General features: G+C 38.1%; 3 protein-coding genes across 3 annotated transcripts; all 3 read right to left on the bottom strand.

Moving 5' to 3' along the window:
- Positions 1-2,597: 2,597 nt before the first annotated feature.
- Positions 2,598-6,125, bottom strand: LOC145909358 (solute carrier family 2, facilitated glucose transporter member 5-like). Its single transcript, XM_082996748.1, has 10 exons — positions 6,105-6,125; positions 5,921-6,052; positions 5,501-5,768; positions 5,258-5,379; positions 4,535-4,720; positions 4,376-4,473; positions 3,750-3,921; positions 3,166-3,329; positions 2,938-3,082; positions 2,598-2,729 (listed from the first exon to the last, which is right to left on the bottom strand). The coding sequence occupies exons 1-10, from the start codon at positions 6,123-6,125 to the stop codon at positions 2,598-2,600; spliced, it is 1,440 nt and encodes a 479-aa protein (XP_082852874.1).
- Positions 6,126-9,550: 3,425 nt separating this feature from the next.
- On the bottom strand, positions 9,551-12,777 carry LOC145909357 (solute carrier family 2, facilitated glucose transporter member 5-like). The gene is made up of 10 exons (XM_082996747.1): positions 12,760-12,777; positions 12,557-12,688; positions 12,031-12,298; positions 11,783-11,904; positions 11,463-11,492; positions 11,242-11,421; positions 11,131-11,190; positions 10,303-10,466; positions 10,101-10,245; positions 9,551-9,688 (listed from the first exon to the last, which is right to left on the bottom strand). The coding sequence occupies exons 1-10, from the start codon at positions 12,775-12,777 to the stop codon at positions 9,551-9,553; spliced, it is 1,257 nt and encodes a 418-aa protein (XP_082852873.1).
- Positions 12,778-14,412: 1,635 nt separating this feature from the next.
- Positions 14,413-18,924, bottom strand: LOC145909356 (alpha-(1,6)-fucosyltransferase-like). Its single transcript, XM_082996746.1, has 11 exons — positions 18,843-18,924; positions 18,581-18,642; positions 18,362-18,444; positions 17,871-18,114; positions 17,392-17,635; positions 17,004-17,186; positions 16,576-16,726; positions 16,202-16,452; positions 15,134-15,144; positions 14,665-14,851; positions 14,413-14,536 (listed from the first exon to the last, which is right to left on the bottom strand). Exons 1-11 carry the CDS (start codon positions 18,920-18,922, stop codon positions 14,413-14,415), a joined length of 1,620 nt encoding a protein of 539 aa, XP_082852872.1. The 5' UTR covers positions 18,923-18,924.
- Positions 18,925-21,780: the final 2,856 nt, after the last annotated feature.

Below are 21,780 nucleotides of genomic sequence, written 5' to 3'. Positions count from 1 at the left end.
TCATTCACTAATCGAGAAAAATAACTGCAACGTTAATTTCCAAAGCTCAGTGATTCCACTGTTAAGTGCAATTGAGTGAGACTTGTTCGGGCCTCACACAACATGTAGTAACTAACAGACTGTAAACACCAAGCCTGCGCACAGAGAGTGTCCTGGTACACAATAAGCTTTCCTATCGGGCACTCGGTGCTTCTTAACTCAATTACTTCTATTCAAACTTAAGTGTGCTTAAGTTCGTACAAAATGAAAGCGTTGCAGGGCCGCCTTATAATAACATATACCCAGCCGCGTCACTTAATCAACAGTACAGCGCCGGCAAAATACACATACACTCCCCACGAGGCGTAAAGATCGGCCTTTGTTTAAGTCAGCGCGCTGTGGCAACCCCAGAATGCCATGGAAAGCCGTTCAACTTTTACAATTGTTTCTGTTCTATTCAGTGGCAAGACGACTGTGACGTCATAATCCTTTTTTGTGTGTGCGTGATTGTAAAAGGATCTGTTTAGGAATCCAAGATTGTGAGTTTAGTTCACAGTAATACGGAAGGATTATGATTACTTTGTTGGCTTTGCGCAAGCCTATGATCATGCCATATAATATAAATTATTGCAGGAGCGCAAATGACGCACCACCACAAATTTTCAAACCTTTTTCTGTATAAGGTTCACACTAACAGTTTGAATTTGAACGATTTTTTGCATATTACACTATAATTCGAACGTAAATTAGTTTCACTGCTAATGTAACCTGCCGTATAGCAACTTTGGTGTGCTAACATTATGGTACATGAAAATAAACAACAAAAACTGACAACTTACGATGAATGTAAGCTCAAAGACATTTCCTATTCTGTTTGGAAATACTTTGCTGTAAAATTTCCATTTTTTCTTTGTTAAATTGTTCAGTTTGTTCAGTTTTAGATTTTGGCCACAGTTCGCATTAATTAAATACAATATCACACAACAAGCTGTACGAAACGCAACTTCGTTTGAACACAACTTAGCAATGGCCTCTGATTTCGTGCTTGTATATGTATTATATGCTAACCTCGCTACATTAAGTGTCAGGGTGCGAATTTATCAGTGAAGAAAGATGTTACCACTGTCTAATGGCTATGCGTCCGTCTGTGGCTGATTTATTAGGGCTGGTTTCTCCGAAGAGTAGGCGGTGGTTGTTAAATAAAGGCAAATGACATGTTGCGTGGTCGCAATGATTTTGACGAAAAGACGCTAAAATTTGCCTTGCGCTGTGACAATAAAACCTAAACTGGTTTAACCCGCAGCTGAATTTAAATTGGAGAAATTCGTGATATACGACTCCATAGCCCCACCTGGTGCGCAACATAAAACTCGTGAAAATAAGGAAAATAGTTGTTTCACATATTTCCAACATTGCTTTGTACAACGAGCATGAAGTTGGTCGACAGTGTTTTGTTTTGTATTTGGAAAATATAAAATATAAAACAGTAAGTAGAAAATGAATGCTCCGATCCAAATGACCATCAGCGCATATAAGCTCCAAAACCAAACCGAAAACAACCAAGTATAATCGAAAGAAAACAGAACCTGAATAGTTCCTTTACCCCGGTTTATGGTAACAAGTGACCACGGTTATTGCACTCTACGACAAAATAACTTGCACATATATTGCTGTTGTGTCAAAACCAATTTTCGACGTTTTGTGTGTATACCCTGTAGTCTGACAAAAAATACTGTTTTGTAACTTTAGTTGTCGTAACTATAACGTCTTTATATTTACATACGGTCTATGTGTTTTAGGAATCCAAAGACTATGCAGCGATTAGGAATGAGATTGAAGGGATGCAGGGAAACCAATTGCAACAGGCCAACGTGGTTCGGTTCCAAGTACCTAAAATGCATGGAAGCTGATTGAACATTTTTGTTGTTTGTCACAGAAAAGGTTTGGTATTTATCAATATTACAAGGGGAGTAAAATAAATCGTTGGGCGCTTGTTAACAGATAAATACTTTAACCTCACAGCACCTTACAGTTTATCGAAAACATGTACAAATTTGACACTGCAGTACAGCTTCTGCACCATCAAGTATAAACCAACAAGCAGCAAGCCACTATAAGGTGTTGTCGACAGTGATCTGACCAACTGTGGGCTCATGAATAACTTTCCAGGTGAAAATTTAATAAATCAGATTTTTCACTCTTGTATAGTAAAGCCTTATCTGTTTCGTAAGGCGAACAAATCGCGTTTTTAAAACTATTGTCATTATTGCTGGATTAAACTACGTCAAAATAATTATCTCTTTCATCTTTTCGGATTCATCGTAAACTGCAACGATGTTTTTTGCTTCTGGTACGTTATGTCTGTACATGTGTATACATTTATTATGTTACACGCTTGATGGCGTGCCGAAAATTGCATTAAATAACCACTAAAGATGTATATGCGGTAAACAAGGACTAATTTGTCCATTAAACAATACTGAAATCATTGAAATACACGTTTAGAGTACATATTGGATAATTCGACTTTACAATTTGTTGCAACTTTTCTTACACCATATATTCATGGTAATACAAAGGCCAGGTTACATGTGGTCACTGTGGCTCTTCGTCCAATATTACTTTTTAAAGTGTTCTTGAATTTGGTCGGTTGATTTTCCTTTCGTATCTGGCAAGTAAAATATTTGAACGAGCAAGAAGAGAATTGACGCTCCAATCCAAATCACCATCGCGTAAGCTCCAAGGCCCACCTAAAAACATCAATAGAGGGTACATGCTTTGAAGTAGCATTACTCGCTAATTTTACCTTGTGGCTCAGGCAGTAGAGCAATCATAAAAACGACTTCAAAACCTCACAGGTAACGTAATTTTTAGACTGTCACGCTCACGTGTGACGTTTACAAGTTACTTTGGCTGCGATGCCAGCATGAAAATTTTTAAATTTTGCTATTTTTGTACTTCCAAATAAGGCGGGACAAATCCAGTGGTCCAGGCCATGATCCATAGTATAGTAGAACCGAGGGCGAGAACAGATGGTCTGGATGCTTCTGTGGTCAGTTCACCCAATAACACCAGTGTGGAGAGTTGGATGCCAGCAAAAAATCTAAATGTGAAATTTTCAATACTCAAAAGCATGACGATACAAGTTGTATTGTTCGTCGCAAAACCAGCACCACAGAGTCTTACCCAACAAGAAAAATGCCGACAGCAACCAAAGCAATATACGGCATAACGTGTGGAGCTTGAACATGAGCTGCCTGACTGATTGTAAAGAGAACCATGGCGAAAATTAAGATGATTGTAGAAGCTTTGTTCACTTTCAGACTTCCGAAATGATCCACCAGTTTTGGCTAAAGACGGATACAAGACCCAACAAATAAGGCATGAGTTAATTTAGCCGAGACAAGAATTTGCTCCACAGTTTTAAAATTTGAGCTGTAGACAGTGGTTAACCAGTTTTGGCTAAAACACGTTGAAATTCAAAAAAAATTATGCTGCAGTCTTCAAAAGTATAATTTTGTACAACAGGGTTTACAGATGCGACGTTCGTGCGATTACTATCCAAAATTCATGTTGACAAACTACATGCTCCAAACAAGGCAGACTGGTGATGAAAATCAATCTCAGACAGTTCTTTTGTCTGTCACTGCCTGCAGCGTTTTATTGACATATCACATTCTTGGGTTAGTCATTCGACACTTCTGGATCCGCCTTTAAAGGTTTGTCGGGAATTTTGGCATAATCTTTCGCAGTAAACGAACATTACATACCCCAGCAAATACAAAGATAAATTGAATTCCAAAAACTCCCACAGTTGCAGAAGTTACATGTTCCGGTTTTATGCCAGCACTAAGCAAGATTTGGTCGGTGTAGAAAAGCAGGTGGTTGATCCCAGTCAACGCCAGACCACCGTAAACCACTGCCACCGCAACAAGTTGTCTCCTATAAGCGAAATCAGGTCGTATCGTTTAACCCTATATTTTTCTTAACAAACAGATCGTTATTTTTCTTAACCACAGATCGTTTTGTGGAATTTAACATGTAATCATATCGATATGGTGTGAGATTGACAGCCTGCCAGGAGCCTTTGGTTTTTAAATTGATGCAGTTTTTTCACTCTTTAATCACGTTTAAGAAGGAACGTTGAGTGTCCAGGCACAACAAACTAGAAATCAATCTGGATAAAGAGTACGAGAATAACTTTCTTTTATCTGATTGATAATTGATTTTTTCTGCCCGGGGTCGTTGTGTTTTTTCTTAAAGTTTTCAGTAACAAGATATATTTAGTTGAAAAAAATGTAGTCTATATGTACGGAATTTAGTTTGGTTTAATTACGTCAAACAAAGGTAGGACAATGTATTGAACCATTCAAGATTTAACGACAAAAAATGAAACCTGTATTGTTTTGTTGAAAATACTTCCTTCACACCAATCACTGTCGTGTTTGTGTTCACTTCATCTTCGATTTCACTTAATTCATGTTGAATGTCAGCCTGGAAAATTTGATTCAGTCACATGACTACGACATTTTTACAAAAATTAAAGTAAACTAACCTCATTTCCTGTCCTCAATTTTTGAAGAGCTTCCACGGCTTCATCGTTTCTCCCTTCTCGTACAAGATATAATGGAGTTTCGGGAATCCAAAGACTAGCCATTAGGTACATGATTGAAGGAATGCAGGGAATGGTAATTGCGACAGGCCAAAGGTATTCGGTTCCAAGTACCTTCGATACATAATCCTTCAGTACGTAAACCACAAATGACAAGGACATGATTAGACATGTAATCCCGAATTTAGTCATAAGTGTTTGTCACACACCTTCTCTTGTTTGATAGATCACGTATACAGAATACTTGGAAATGAATTTTTGAGCTATTCTACCAAGCGGTTATGGAAAACAATTCAACTAAAATCAAATTGAATAGGAAAACCAAAGCTCGTATGCTGACCATTGCTAATAAGGCGTTTCGAAGTTCCCACCCCTTTTTCTCTTATTACCCTCTGAAGACTAAATTTACTCCCATATTTCAACGTACTAATTTTACAACATAGTTATCAAAGCAAAGATGTTTTGAAATGCATACCCGCACGAAATTGTATCAAAACATACGGAATGGTTTTGCCAAAAAAAAAAACGTTCAAAAATTACACGACGTACCGTGAAAAGTTTGCAAATTTTTACTTCCAAATTACTCCCGAGGTAAGTTCAATTTACCCCCGGTATAAAACCGTTGGTTTATATTAAGCTTAAATTACAAAAAAATAACCCCTTTACCTTCGGATGTGATAACACAGGACCACACACCAGCCCAAAGGATATTGCAATGGAGCCAGTGCTTTGCCAAACTACCTGACTGCCTCTGCTGCACATCTCAACCACCATTAATGGAACGAGACCTGAGACAAATTTATCAGTGTTATTTGTTTTAATTATTAAGAAAACTACAACGCGTAACATAACCTAGGCAAAGTCGCAGTGAAAAACGGGAAGAAGTTTATTCTTAAGAGAGGAACTTACTGTAATAGATTCCTATTGGGAAACCAATCAGAAATCGTCCGATAATTACGGCTTCATACGATCCAGCCAAGCCACCGGCCAGAGCAATAGTAAGGCAACCCAGTATGTTTAGAATATGGGATAACTGAAGATAGTGTTTCCTTGAAAAGTAGTTCAGCATCAGCTTCAATGTGAATCCACCCAAAAAGGCTCCGACAAGCATTATCGATATTGTAAGTGAAAGCAGAAGCAACCAGATGTTTTCTGGCATTGGCACTCCGTTGCGATTCTAAAATACAAATTGACTGATTGACCAATTCTTTTTTGTTTTTCATACTCTCCAATTAAAAAAGTCTTCAACCTCAAATTGGTTGTAGATTTGAAAAATCTTTCGTACCAACGTTACACGTAAAGAAAATTATTACGATTAAACAAGCTCACCTGGTACGTCGCGTTGTAGACATTCCGTAAAACGGGTATGATGGGTCCGATCATTGTGTGATGCAACGCTAGATTGTAGAAAGATAACGCACTGCTCATAAAAAGTGCGAAACAACCAAACCACGAGTTGCCCTGAAAACAAACACCTATTACGAATCTAATTTTATATTCGTTGTTCCCTTACCTGGTGAGATTTTACTCCCATCTTTGCTTACAGGTTGATATATTAAAAAACAGAAAACTTTGGTAGATTTTTTCCCTGCTACGAAAATATCTACAATAATAACTATTGATAGCTGTGATCGCCAAGCAAGGCCATGCGCAGTGGGCCAATCATGCCATTGCATGCAACATTACTGCGTTATCAATAACTGTGTTTATTATTAGCAACACAACAAAGCACAATTTCAGAAAAATGCAGTGTAAGTTCTGTACCACTTTGTCAAAAGCTATACCTTTTATGTTAATTCATTGTTACTCGAGCCATTAAGTTGTTTTTGTAATACTGCTAGCTTGTTCAACATGCCCTTTGCAGAAACGTGATCCAACCTACAAATTTCCTCGAAATGCTTTTGCTTAGTGGGCTAGGCGGTTATTGCGGTTTTTCAAGTGCTACATATTCAGTTATCCAAATCGCCTGGGGAAATTTGTTTGTTTACAAATGCCACCATTGTAATCGTTATACCAATTTGTTTCCGCTGTCACTAAAATAATAACAAACTTTTTTTTACCATTTGTTCCACCAGCCAAACTGTGTCTATACCCCCAAAAATTTGGTTCAAGAATGCGACTTTATAGGCCAATACGGAATAGCTGACTTGCACTTTTTGCCAGAGCGGAACCTGCAAGTCTATGTCCGCAGAAGGACAATGGTCGTCGCGTGTTGCTAGTGTCTGTTACCATTGCCTATACGCTTGGTTAGCGGAGCGGCTATACAGACCATACGCAAGGGCAACGTGGGAAACGAATGTCATTGCACAACTTGCGTTTGCGCCCACTGCATTACTTGATATGAAATACAGTTTTGGGGAACATGGTATCCACCTAGACAACAACATGTTCATAAACCCAAGACAAATGACTGCTCATTGGGTGGTATTTTAAATGAAGCTTGTGGCGAACACAGTGTAATATTAATATGAAATACGAAACTCTATCAGTAATATTTGTAATCATTTATACGTGACCTTTATCCCACGTACAAAGGAACAACTCATGCATGTTAATTACTCGACCGCCCTGACTCCAAAACAATAAACTGTTGTAACCTATTAATCCGCCCTAACATGCCTTTCGGGCGCCTCTGACCAGTTATACTGTATACAACGAATTGTATTTCCTGCGTTATGGGGGACGTATAGGTGAATTGACCCATTCTGTGGGAAGTCCACCAATTCCATTTCTTGTGGTTTTACTTGGACTGCTGTCGTACGTTTAAGCCATCTTCATTAAAATATTGTTACACATGCTTGGTATCGGATGCACGAAGATTACGAAGAACACGCTCAAAAACGTAACATGCTCTATTCAAACAACAATACGACAAGCAGTTATTTTGGCGGCAATTTAATTCTACTAAGGCACGAAGCAGCATTCTGGTATTTTGTTGTCTAATTGTCTGAAGCTCTGCTCCTCAGTCACAACGCCACGCATCTTGAAACTATTTATTTGTTGCCTATAGCGAAAGTTTTTGAATCCGGTTCATGAAACGTGGTTTGCCTAGCCTGCCTTCATCATCTTTCATTTAACCACTCTGGGATTGAAACCCATTGAATTCTCATCACGAATCGTGAAGGTGTTTCTACACTAAACATACAATCCTTTACATATCCTAATTATTAAGTGTTCATTTTTGCATTCTCATCTCGTCTTGCCTTACAATGTACTGACCTGCAGTTAAACGCCAATATTTCTTGCTTGCCTAGCTTTCGTATTAAATTCCTGGGTAATGTGTGTGAAAACACATGGGGTTGTTTGAACAGCTAATTGGCGGCTCACGGTTCAAGATCCTCCTTTCATATATAAGTTGGTTGTTTTGTTTCACTGCGATTTGTTGCTTTTTTCACAACAGCGTGATAGCAATCGTGCAGTGAAGCTGTTTCCTATCGCTTTAAGCTTACTGCTTTAACGGACAGTGTATCATTTAGATGTGGTAACGTGGCTCGTAGTGCAAAGGCCTTATAGTTGCGTGGGGGGAACTATGTTTGTTGTGGGTGGCTCTGACAAGACCGGTGCAAGCTCATTATGCACCCTGGGCAAGTTTCAGTTTTTTCGCGCCATTGAACCACTTTCTGTCACCAAAATTACTGATTATATGATTGCTTTGGAAGATAGCAGGGTTTTATTGTAGAAATCGAGAAGGTTATCCCGATGTGTAATTTTCTGTATATGGGTCGGATGCTTTTTTACGCAGCAATGCGCCCCCTCAAGGTTGTACGCCGTAGGCGGTTGCCTAGTTCGCCTAATGGACGCGCCGGCACTGGGTTCTGGTTGAACGGCAACAAGGTTTGAACCTTATCCATATCTCGGTGGAAAACAGTGCTGAAAGCTTTGACAGCAACTGTCAGTTTTGGGTTGAAAAAATAAGCTGACTAATGTTCCTTGCAAGACTTGAATGATCTTTTATCGCACGAGAATGGCAAATGATGCTGCCTTTTCTGGTAGTTTGTGGTTAGAGGATGTCCTTAGATATTTGGTAAGAACTGCCGTCACTGCGAGTCAGAAGAATTGATTAACTCTGTTAACAAAAACTGCCTTGGAAACAATCAAAATCCACCTAATTAGTTTTTGGCATCGTTGTAGAAGCTCGCGTCAAGTTTTCTACTCCATTGGCAATGCGGGTGACAAGAGGCTAAAAGAAAAAAGTACTTGTCACGAAGGCCTTACTACCAGGCGCAAAATCGCAAATTCAGCAGCATTGATATAAAGAGTCATAGCCACTTCCGTTGGATTTAGTTGATTGGCTGCGTTGGTCTTGGATAAAGTGGGTTCATCTCATTGCATGCAAGAATAACAACTAGTGCAGCGCAAAACAAAATCTTATCTTGCAAACAACTAGTGACTTGATACGGCCGCCCTTTAAAGCACTTTAATGCTTTACCTGAATGGGCGTCTGATAAGAAAGCTTGACCTCCATGCTTTGAGTAAACATTGTTCCTAATCTTTAGTGTTTGTGACGTCAACTTCTCATGTGACCCATGTCGTGGTCTGCTATCGAAAATGTTTGCAATGTCTGAAACTTATCATAAGTTGTCCTGGAACCCTAGCAACAATTTTGGTTTAAGTAACGGCGAAATCTGTGAGTTTCTAAGTGTCTGATGGTCACATCATCTGTGAAACTTAAAGCTAATGTAGGCTACATATTTGCCATTTAATAAAAACCGACATACAGTTAGTATCAATGTATTTTTTGGGATAGGCCAGCGAAACATTATACTACGTTTATTGGTACCGCGCAGCAAGAGAATAAAATGTGGGCATTATGTGATTTCAAGTCGGTAAATTTCATGTATTCTGGTTCTGGTTTATCATTTGAAAGCATTTCACGACTGTGACTGAAAGTAGAACAGGGGACTTAATGCACCACAACCACAACAAGGATTTGTACAGGTTTCCTTCATGACTCTCCTTCTAACGCATATTTTTAAAATGAGCTTGAATTTGGTCGGCGGTTTTATCTTTTGTATCTGGCAAGTAAAATATCTGAAAGAGCAAATAAAGGATTGATGCTCCGATCCAAATTACCATCGCGTAAGCTCCAAGACCAACCTGCAAAAACACGAGGTGGATATTACTTTGTAAACGAACAAAACACATTTTGCTGCTATGATAGTTGCAGTTTTAATAACAAGCGCGATGTACGATTGAAATTTCAATTTCTTGTAAATCTTCGTTATTTAGCAATAAAGGGCAGAAACGTTTCTACCACCTGTTTTTATTCAATATCTCACAAATGCAGTTTTGGGGACTATGAGAGGATTTTGTCGCAAAGCGAGACCCCAAAAAATCGATAGAACGGCAAAGGTTTCAACATTGACAAATATAACAAACTTTTCATACATGTACTTTTATTTCCCATACTGAACGCATTTAATATTTTGCTATAGGTTGTTCTGGGAACGTTTTTACGCATATTCCAAGCCTTGGTATCTGAACTTTAGAAACTTGTTTGTTGTCATACCTCTAAATAAGGCGGGACAAATCCGGTGGTCCAAGCCATGATCCATAGTAGAGTAGAACCGAGGGCGAGAACAGATGGTCTGGATGCTTCTGTGGTCAGTTCGCCCAATAAAACCAACGTTGTAAGTTGAATGCCAGCATAAAAACTAAAGACAAGTTTCGGTAAAATAAAAATCGGAAACTAAACCAGAGTCATATCTTACCCAACAAGATAAATGCCAACGGAAACCAAAGCAATATACGGCATGACGTGTGGAGCTTGAGCATGGGCTGCCTGACTGATTGTAAAGAGAATCATGGCGAAAATTAAGATGATTGTAGAGGCTTTGTTCACTTTCAAACTTCCGAAATGATCAACCAGTTTTGGCTAAAAGTACGGATGCAAGATCCAACAAATAAGACATGGGCTAATTTGACTGGGAATAGAATTTGCTCTACTATTACTATGCGTACAATTTTGCAGACAGCAGCGTGTACACTGCATTGTTGAGCTATGTCCCGCCATTGCAGCCTGCGGCTTTTGAACCAGCAGCTGGTAAGCTAGTCAGGAACAGATTCTCACACTTTGTGTCGGTACGGTCTGTTTAGAACACAAACTATGGGTACTGAACAAAAGAGACGAACCAAGTGGAGGACACTAAGGCCAAACTAAACTGCTTGGCAACTAACAGTGCTATTGGCTCGGGTGTCACACAAGTTTTACATAAACGCAAAACGTAAAATAATTGCACATGCTTGCAATTAGTTCCAAAACGTACCCCAGCAAATACAAAGACAAATTGTATTCCAACAACGCCCACAGTAGCAGAAGTTACATGTTCCGGTTCTATGCCTGATCAGCAGTATTTGATCCGTGTAGAAAAGTAAGTGGTTTATTCCAGTCAACGCCAGACCGCCGTATATCACAGCCACGGCAATGAGTTGTCTCCTAGAATGAAATGAATTGGGGATTTTGAATATTGTTCATATTGTGTGTTTGTTTAATAAAGACACCTGTATTGCTTTGTTGAAAATATTTCCTTCACACCAACCACTGTCGTACTTTTGTTAACTTCTGCTTTGATTTCGTTTAACTCCCGTTGAAGGTCAGTCTATAAAATATATCAACAGTCGAGATATTGATGATATTTCTTTAATTTTACTCCACTGACGTCGTTGCTTGCCCTCATTCTCTGAAGAGCTTTTAGAGCTTCATTGTTTCTCCCTTCTCGTACAAGATATAAAGGAGTTTCGGGAATCCAAAGACTAGCCATTAAGTACATGATTGAAGGAATGCAGGGAAAGGCAATTACAACGGGCCAAAGATTTTCGGTTCCAAGTACCTTCAACAATAATGTAAACACAAATGTAGCGATTACTATACCTGCGATCCGACATTTAGTGTATTTGTTTGCTACAAAAAAGATGGCCATTGATATAACTTTTAAAGAAATTGCAAGAACCAATAACACACAACTGTCAAATGGGTGCAATTGAATTCATGGGTTCCAATCAAGCCATCTTTGTTTTTATCGCATCCTCCAAATGTGCGAAATCTTTGTTTTGTTTATTTTTAAGTCCAACAGCATTAATATTTTCAATAAGAATGGCTGTTGGACAACTAAAACATTTTCAAAGATAGATGTAGATTCATACATACGAGCTTAGTATTTTTTTTTAATAGAAGAAACTTCAATTTTTTACCTTTGGGTGCGATAACACAGGTCCACACAGCAGTCCGAACGATATTGCAATGGAACCAGTGCTTTGCCAAACTGCCTGACTGCTTCTACTGCACATCTCAACCACCATCAATGGAACGAGACCTAAAAGAAATTTGTTAACATTGAAGTGATTTATGGAGCAGTACTAAAATATAAAAATGGAATCTTATTCTTTCTGTTCTTCCGTACGATGATGGTGTTTGAAACTTGTCCAGAAGAGGAACTTACTGTAGTAGATTCCTATTGGTAAGCCGATTACAAATCTTCCAATAATTACGGCTTCATACGATCCAGACAAGCCTCCGGCGAGAGCAATAGTAAGGCAACCCAGTATGTTTATGATATGGGACAACTGAAGATAGTGTTTCCTTGAAAAGAAGTTCAACATCAGCTTCAATGTGATCCCGCCAAGAAAAGCTCCGGCAATCATCATTGACATTGTAAGTGAAAGTAAAAGCAACCATACGTTTTCCGGCAGTGGAACGCCGTAGCGAGCCTGAAATACCAATTGTTTATTGAGTTTTTGTTGTAAACTTTACTTACATGCAGTTGTTCGCTTCATATTGTAATGTTATTACAACTATAAAGAGAAGTTGCGCACCTCCAAGGCAATTTGTATATCATTGTCAAAATAGCATGGCCTTTTATGACTTTTCCAAAATGTTTGTTTTGTTTAATGTGATATTCATGCTGATTGATCTTGGGCACATGCTTAGGCTAGTCATCCCCATAAACTTAGCAAAACCAAGCTTACTTGATACGTCGCATTGTAAACATTCCTTAAAACCGGAATTACAGGTCCCATCATTGTGTGATGCAACGCTAGATTGTAGAAAGATAGCGAACTGCTCATAAAAAGTGCGAAACAGCAAAACCACGAGTTGCCCTGATAAAAAATGTAGCAAGTTAATTACCGTAATGTTGCAAGTTTTATCACTTTTAAGTTTGAAATCTTACCTGACATTTTGATTCCATCTGTTTTTGCTACTGGTAACACAAATAGGGAAATTAATCCGAAGCCTATATTGAATCGCTATTCAAAAAACAGTAAAAACAACCTTAAAATTATTTATTGTTTGCTTTTCGCTTGCATTTGATTTTCTTTGTGCTTTTTTTCAAGAGAGTATACCAAACACGGTTTGAAATAACCGAAATGTGCTAAAACACGGCTCTATGCTTGCTACTTTTCTGATAACCTCATCAGGAAACTGGCAAATTTTCGCGTACCGCATCACCGCCTGTGGGTATTTGCGGTTATTGGCAAAGTAAACTGGGCAAAAAAATGCACATGTTTGTCTGTAATCAGTGCGAATACGTGCCAATTTCCTAACCGCAGAAACATGCCGTGGAATTTTATGGTGTTGAGTATCAGAAATTTTTTTACAACTTTTTGTTATAAAATGCTACCTTTCAAGTTAAGAGGGCCATGCCGATTGTAATGCGCTCGGCGCTTCTCTTAATTGGTGGCGGGGTTTCTTAAAGCGCACGTGTGCTAGCGATAGCGCTGTTTGTCAGTTGTCTGATCATGATGTACTGTTTTCTCCCGCAGTTGAGCACAAGTGAATTTGTTAAAGGCTTTTCAAATAAACAGCTAATGTCATAACAATATTTTTTGATAATATTTTTACAGATACGTTATAAGTGGGAACTACACAAGCACGTGCAACGCTCTAGCGAAAAACTGCGCAGACAAATTTCGGACCTGGCTACAGTTTCTCAGACACGTTTTAAGCACAGTCCTTGATTTTAACTCTTGTTATTGTATTGTGAGCGTGATGTCTGTATTATTTTATTTTGTGTTCAGGACCATCCTGGTTGCTTCTTTTGTGCAGTTGAAGTGAACCTAGCTGGTATATGTTGGCAATTACATCATGGCGATGAAGGTCACATCGACGGCCATGTAGTATCTTTGTTTTGGCTTCAGGAATGACAGATAAGGAGCTTGTTCAATCTTCCTCAAACACAACCACGACAATGCTTGAAATGTTTTCAAATCATGTCAGAATTGGTGGAAAAAACTGTTCGCCAAAGCCATTTTCAAAAGTCCGAAATAGAAATATCAAGTATGTTCGCCCTTTCTACGTTCTCATGTGTTGTGTTTACGGCGTTCGTTCGTGCTGCAGGTGTTGTTGCGTTGCGTGTCACGTCATTCGGCTAGTCTTATCTTTGCGCCACAAAAGTCTAAACGCCTTTTATTGCAGTGTAGTGCATAGGGAAGGCCGCAATACAGGATTTCTTGCTTTTTAACTTTATTAGTTTTATTTTATTTTTATTTAAATTCATGTTATTTATTTTATTTCATTCTTGGATTTGTTTTATCGTATAGCTTTCTGTGTTTAATTGCAAATTCTAATTTGCAGAAACTGAGGATGCCCGTCAAGGCGAAATCGATTTTTCAGGATTACTAATAAATCAGCTGACTGCAATTTGAAACTTCAGATAGTTTCACTTAATACTCAAGTAAGTTACATTGCGTATTGTTAACGTAAACACATGACACAAATTCGACCAGTAAAGTTGAAAAAAAGCACGAATACATTTTTATTCAGTCACTTCATGATAATACCGATTCAAATAATAAAATTGCATAAATATGACCTAAAACTGGGTTTACGCGTTAGTGTAAAAAGGCAAGAGCAATGTGCCTCCGAACACACGTCCCAGTCGCCAGTCCTTTGGCTTGCAACGAAACAGATGGCCTGCCGCATAGTTTTCAATCAATTCACCTCCAGACCTTCAAAACATAAACAAATAAATAGTGCAAAAATTTCTTAAAAGCACCAAAAAAGAGTGATTTTCGTGCTTTTAAGAAATGCGCTGTTAGATTTTTTCTTGCTTTCTTTACTCCTTTCAAAAACCCACGTCAAATGCACTCCGTATATTCCAAGTTCTGAGACAATTTCTGTTTTTGTGGCTTTCCTATCGCTTACAATGAAGTTCGTGGTTGGTTTTGGTCGTATTAGATCCATTAAAACGTAACCACTTCTTTTTCTGTCCGATCCTATTTCTTCAAAGAGTTTCGCGATTTCATTGCCGTAAAAATTGTTTCCTATTTAAAACACTGAAGTTGTCACACTCACGTTCATTCCTTAGGTATTACTGTATGAAAAATGGCATATTTCTAACACAGAAAAGAATTACGACAAAAATTGATCAGATTTTGCTGTACCTCCACCATCTCTTTGTGGTTTCAAAACATGGCTGTGTTTTAATAACTTTTCTCATTCGCTTCGAAATTTAACAGATTGGAAACCTGCCGACGATTTCGTTGTTTTTTGTGAAGCGATAATAAAATGTATTGTTTTGCTGTTAACTACCTTTCTTTTCATACCTTTCGCAAATCTTCACGCAAAAGATTAAAACATACACATATTGTAACTGTCGGTAAGCAAAGTAAAAATTAAACTATTAACCTCAAGTCTAACACATCGCATCAATATTTGTCCTATTTCACAAATAAATAATTGCATAATATGCTGCCATAATGCGGCTTTTCGACAAAAATGAGTTTAGCGAATGGTCTGAGATCCTCGTTACGTAGCGAGGAACTTAACACAATTTGTGCAGACCGTTTTTGGAAAAAAGTTAAAAAGCAATGTGTTAAACTATAAGTTTCGTAGGTTCGGGGACACTTATTTAGCAACTTCACGCATACATCTAAGTTCACAAAGTTTTTGCGCGAATGTAACACTGGTTGTTCCTAATGCTACCTCTGCCAAACTAACTTTACCTGTTTGCGTGGCTCAGTGGACTCGATATTCAAGTCGTCACGTAACCGGATTAATTTTCAAAACCCACATGGTAAAACGATGAGTTCACATGTAGTTTAATTTTAACATAGTTTCCGCACTTGATAGGGTGTATTATATAAATACTATCGTAATAGTGTAAAAAGGTCATATTGCAAAGACGCTATATTGCGCCAATCTGCCCGTGCAATTACAATAGTAAAATGCTCTTGCCTTTAGTGTATTTGTACAAACTTCTTTCACATTGGTTTGTATGTGCTATGATTTCTTATGCTGCAAAACTTTAAAGGTTGTAATTTAAATCGTTGCCTATCTCGGTGCACCTTAAGTTGCAAGGTAAAGATTGCATCAGTGGCATCCGTTGCAGTTTAGTGCCATACGACAGAATTAAAGTAAACTTACATTAAGCAACACAAAAAAAATATTGTGTTCAGCCTGTTATGCGTCGTACCAAGGAATTCTCAGTTAATAAAGAATTGAAGTATTACCATGTCTATACGAATAGATGGACACAATTTTTGTTCACTGGGCTGTAGAGTTATTGCAAGGAAACCATACAACCATTCCCACATCCTGAAACCCAACTCCAACAAGTGGTTGACTGGTTCGCGTGATCGCATGATACGTTTTTCCAATCAAGTCCGTCCTACTTTACTGGCCAGGGGCACTCTCTTATTGAGTTTGAGGGAGATTTCTTTCTTTCGCCGTTACAGATTGTAAGATTTGTGTAAATGACGTCACCGATGCGCATTTTTACACCGTTGTCTTCTGTTTTTTTGTGCGTTTTTACTGACACTAGATGGCGACTAAAACCACCATAATGGTATTCCGTGTCAAGAGATGTTGCTTCTACGTCGTCAAACTGTTTTGAAAACATCAGTTCGTATGCTAGACGCCCAACCTAAAACATAGAAATATCGTTGGAGTTACAAGATTAAAAAAGATATGCAACGGCCATTTCGTTTCATTGAAGACCGGGGAGCTAACCAAAATCTTACGGCTAGAAACAACAATGTTTACTTACGTTCGAACTAAACGTGCAAACCAAGAAGTCACAAGAACTGAGAAGTTCAATATCAAAAGCAATTGCACGCAATCCGTCAAGTGAATCGCGATGGTTTCTGCCAGCTTTAGTAATATGATTGGCAGAGGCAAGGAACTGGTATTTTGGGTAACTGGAATAACAATATTTAGGAAATTAATGTCATTTTCGGGAAGAAATAGTAACCAACGACCATGAAACGAATATTTACAGAATGGTGAACGCCAATGAATCAAGCTGATATTATTTTGCAACATTTATGCTCGTCGCAAGTTCGGGGCAGAAAAGGTTTGGTAAATTCGCACGTAGTTATTCCCAATACTACGTCTTTCTCAGGCGAGTTACACCAAGTTTTGTCACAAAAATCATGCGAAAAGGGGTACGTTTATTTGAATTGCACTGGAACATACTTATTGATTGCTTCTTGAAGTACAGTCGGTTCATCAGTTGACAAAAACACACGTTTGGTAACATTGCCATGTTTAGTTTTGTTTTGGTAGTTATTATACCACGCCTCCACGTGTTCCATATATTGTGATAACTCAAACTTCTTCGCTTCCCAAATGAGTTTGTCAGTTCGCCGAACGTGAACTCTGCAGAAACAATGAAATGTTGTCTTTGAAATCAACTTCAACGAAAATACTTTACTTCTGAAGATAGCGTTGTGCGTATTTATTTATTTTAAACTGTGTGCTGTCATTGTTTGTCAACGGAAATACTGTTACGCGCCAGTAGCAAGCCAGTTTAAGTAAAATACAAAATTGCCCAAGTAGGTCTAAATGAAATTGTTCTCAATACCCCACTATTGGATGATCAAAGCGCAGTTTAGCTTTCAGTTCGTTCAATCTTTGCTTGGTCCCAGCGTTTAATCTAGTTATGTATGTGTGAATTTGTCCCATCCACCACATTTCCGGCTGTTTGTGAATTCCCCACAACGCTTGCAACAAGACATCGGGAATTGTGAACGGTCCCCACGGGGTAAACGGCTTGTAATTCCCGTGAACGTGATGAATAACCACCTCAGCTGAAGATGCCGTATTGTCTACACACATAGCCTGCAGATTAGGATACTTTAAATACACAACATTCACTCATGTGTAACAGCTCTATCTTTTCTCAATAGGATCCCCTTCGGTAACTATAATTGCGTTCTATGTACATAGCAAGGCAAGCTGCTCAAACACACGCGCAATTTCCATAAATATAGTAAACACGACCTTTTGTTGAGTTAATTGTGCCACAATTACCCCATACATAAATCTATTATTTTATATAACCTGAAACGTCCACTTGAGGTTGGTCGTATTCAGCCATTGAATTTCTGTTACTAAACGCTTCGTAAACGTCTTGCATGCCTTTCCCAGTGCCATATTCAAACTTCATAAGTTCAACGATAAGTGTCCGGTTCATACCGACAGCGTTGTAGAAGCATGGGCCAATGTGGTGGATTGTGCAGCCCAGACCACACGGAGTGTGAATCCGACAGACGTATTTTCGGGTTTGGGAAAAATTGCTTGGATTCTAGGAACAATACATTCCACAAAATAAATACTTCTACAAGTTTTTAACTAGCGTGGTTACTTAATTGTGAAATAATATAACACTCGATTAGACCATTTAACATTTACAGTCGCTATAGATTTATGTGCTTTTCAATGCTATTCAAAAATTAGATTCATTCCATGAGATGTTTTTGGCATTGTTATCAAGACGAGAGAGTGATAACATGTAAAATTATATATCATAGATAAATATGGTGACTTCCAACCTGAAGAAGATTTAAACTATTTTGAACTTGTGAGGACAACTGTAGCAAAATCTGTTTCTTGTTGGTTGATAAAGTCACTGCCTCTGTAAAACATGGTAAATAATCGAGCATTGCGAGAATCTCCTCGGTCCACACAAATAAATACTATACTATTTTTAAACAAACAAGGCTTCCCTGATAAACCTGTGCATGTAAATTATGTTTGTTTACTATGCATACCTTTAGTCAATGGGTTAAAACTTGATACTTTGAAGTAGAGTGGAAGCTTTTGTCCATTAAGCCTGGAAGAAGCAAATTTCTGCAAATTGCTTTACAACACAAATCTGCCAGACATTTAACCAAGCCCGTAGTAGTGTTTTCCCCCCAAAAAACTGGCATATATGGGTGCTAACCATTTTTACACAGAATATGTATTTAAAAAGTATGGCTTTAATTCAGGTAATTCAGGTGCATTGACTTTAATTTAGTATTATCAACTTACCGAAAGTAGTAGAATAAAGTCAAACACAAGATAGGAACAATAAATATTCCAACAGAAACTATTTTATGCTTCTGTGTCATTTCTAAAATAGGAATTCTTTTCTCCTTGGAAGTGTATTAAAACAAGATCATGCACTTGGCACATACGACGTAAGTAATTAATTCATGCAATACTAACATATATTTCCTTAAATTAACAATCCAAACGTTTTCTTCTCGAAATCAACCTCATTCCAGCAACACTTCTTTTGCGTGACACAGGTGGAAACTTCACAGTCACTTTCAAAATAATAAATAACCTTGTCTACCGACGCTTTTGATTTTCGAACAAATGTTTCACTGTGATAAGCATCTTGAGTACAAAAGCTTAACAACCCTAAATTTTCGAATTAGCAACATTTTTGCACGAGAACGTTCCTAACCAAGTGTTCTCAATTGCCTTTGAATTTTGACCCAAGACATCCTGTTTGGCATTGAGCACTTGCCTTGATGTACACACTATTCAGGAAACGATTAAACGTTCTACTCACAGTATAGGTTGAGCATTTTTGAAACCTGCATCATCATGAAATTTTTTTTCGTTTGAGGTCACTGGTGAACCTTTGGGCTTGGGTGGCACACTGAAACAAAATTATCCTATGCATATTTTTAGCAGTACAAAAAACACGTGTCACCACTAGAATCGTATTTAGGCATATTTACAAGTGGCTTATAAACCAGTTTTCAAATTTATTTTGGTGCGCTGTCTGTACAAATGGAAATAAATCTTTTCCAGTCAGAAAATTATCCCAGTATCATGAATGGTGCATCGAGTGATCATAAATGATCATTATTGATTTGCAACCCCTAATTCGGGTAAAATTCAGGAATATATCCCCTTGTTAATACATAAAAGGTAACACCGGATCATCGAATACTGTTCATGGATAATCACGCTTATGTCGGGTATAACTAAATTCTGCTGCGTTTGCTAAAAAACACATACTCATACAATATAGCTCCTCATAACTTGGTTAAGAACCAAAACGAACATGAGAGTCCGAGAAGACATTGACTGACTGCGGTAAACCAGACAAAAGCATTTGTTGGTATCAGAAATACAGTTGAACTACCGCTTGAGCTGGCTCACGACCGTGAACGAATTCTTCCTCCAGCCCAGTCTAGTTCAGTAGGTATTAAACCGCTCAATGCGCATCAGTAACGTAGCAGTTAAGTGTGGCCAACCGTTTCAATAACGTCATGTCGGTATTCACATATGAGCATAAAACAATCCTTTCCATCATTACAATGCAGTTTTGCAAGCTTTTGAAGAGTTTTGTTTCCGAATGAACCTGTGGATGATTAACACTAATATATTGTTTCAGAGAAAAACACTGACACTGATTGAACAAAACGCCAAAGAAAAGATAAATTTGCGCAGTCTTACAGCCAATACCATATGTTGCGAGATATATCCCATATTTTCGTCAACTTATTACTGCATTTTAAATTTTAAATTTTGAGAAGAAATCACAAAAGATTGTGTACTTGTAATATATGTGTGCCAACGTAATGATTAAACTTTCGATTTTTATTCACGACAATCAGTGCAAAAATTCATTTAAAACTAGGAAAGACTGTAGATAACCAGTGATGCGACTTGGATAAAGTTTCGCTAGGCTATAGCGATATCTACCGGCATTAAATGTTGTTTATTATCGGGCACGGGTGAAACACTGCGCTTTAACGGCAAAGATTATGCCGAAAAAACGTAACCTTGGTATATGGGTTGAGCGCGTGACCAATGCTGCCAATTATAAACCAAGAAAAAAACCTGACATAGATTCGTGCCCAACACGTCACGGGTTCAAATCCCGGCGTGGTAAAAACAGCGGTAACCTTTTCGTGTATAGGACTTCAAATCCACTGGATCGCTGGGGACCCAGGGCTCTCCAAAGGGTCAAGTTTTCGCTAACCATATTTACTCGATTATAATCCGCCAACTATTATGTGCTCCAATTGAATGCGAAAAGTATAAGCGTTTGAATCAAGACCATGATAGAAGGTATCGCGTTGCAACATACATGTATATTAAAATGTCTGCATTTAGACATCTTGGCTGTGAACTTGTTCTATATGTGTTTCGTAAACACTCACACTTGTTTAGAATAAGTTGACCATTTCATACCAGACTTTCAACGACCCAAAAATGCATACACTCGTAATTTTATTTACGCGAGTATAATGTACACGTAACGTTACATTTCATATGGGCAGGGTTGACACATGCTTGTTGCGGTTCGATGCTAAATGGGAATGTATTTTTTATCAGGAGGGTTGACACATTTATCAGGATAATGACCTTTTTTTGAAAGATAAATGATAGACAACCGTTTTCTAGCTATACCGGTCAAAGATAAAATCCAGCAACGCGCAAGATCACTATCTGTAACGTGGTACATGTTTTTATGTATTTCAGTTCCTTTTTTTGGATTTGCCAGACAATAAGCTAACTTCCTTTAATATAACTTTTATACACATTTTCTTTACATAAATATTCAGTCTCAACTTATTTTGTAATATCGCATTTGTTTACTATGGCTCAAATTAGATTAAGTCGTCACACACACGTTAGAGCGTTTAAATTAACACAAATTTGCATCAACAGAAAGTTAACAACATGATTACTAAACAGGGTACATTTTATGACTTTTTCTGGTCGGTTGTTTAGCGTTTTATGCATAATCGCTGGAAGGAAAATATGTCGAAAGCTTTCTGAGTTTTACATTAACACTTGTTGACAATGCGAAATCTAGAATCAGAATTCTAAGCCAGCAAGGTTGGCAAGACATGAAAATTGCGATCGAGTCTCTAAGCACTCGACGTTAGTTTCAAGAAAAATGCGTGCACAGGAAAACTATTTATACGAAAAAGCAAACGAACACAAAACTACAGCGATT

This window comes from Ascidia mentula, chromosome 7 (assembly GCF_947561715.1).
Source record: "Ascidia mentula chromosome 7, kaAscMent1.1, whole genome shotgun sequence".
NCBI classification, from domain to species: Eukaryota; Metazoa; Chordata; class Ascidiacea; order Phlebobranchia; family Ascidiidae; genus Ascidia; species Ascidia mentula.
Note: the sequence above shows the minus strand (reverse complement) of the source record. Positions and strands in the feature narration are given on the sequence as shown.

Coding starts and splice junctions, on each gene's coding strand:
- LOC145909357 (XM_082996747.1), bottom strand. Junction 11,191..11,241: donor CAAGCAACGACGTCAGTGGA/GTAAAATTAAAG, acceptor TATATTTTATAG/ACTGACCTTCAACGGGAGTT. Junction 10,246..10,302: donor GTTGGCATTTATCTTGTTGG/GTAAGATATGAC, acceptor ACTTGTCTTTAG/TTTTTATGCTGGCATTCAAC.
- LOC145909358 (XM_082996748.1), bottom strand. CDS start 6,125: ATGGGAGTAAAATCTCACCAG. Junction 6,053..6,104: donor TGGGAGTAAAATCTCACCAG/GTAAGGGAACAA, acceptor GTTTGTTTTCAG/GGCAACTCGTGGTTTGGTTG. Junction 3,922..4,375: donor TTTTCAACAAAACAATACAG/GTTTCATTTTTT, acceptor TTTCGCTTATAG/GAGACAACTTGTTGCGGTGG.
- LOC145909356 (XM_082996746.1), bottom strand. CDS start 18,922: ATGACACAGAAGCATAAAATAGTTTCTGTTGGAATATTTATTGTTCCT. Junction 18,445..18,580: donor TTTTAACCCATTGACTAAAG/GTATGCATAGTA, acceptor CATGTTTTACAG/AGGCAGTGACTTTATCAACC. Junction 17,636..17,870: donor ACCTCAAGTGGACGTTTCAG/GTTATATAAAAT, acceptor CTATGTGTGTAG/ACAATACGGCATCTTCAGCT.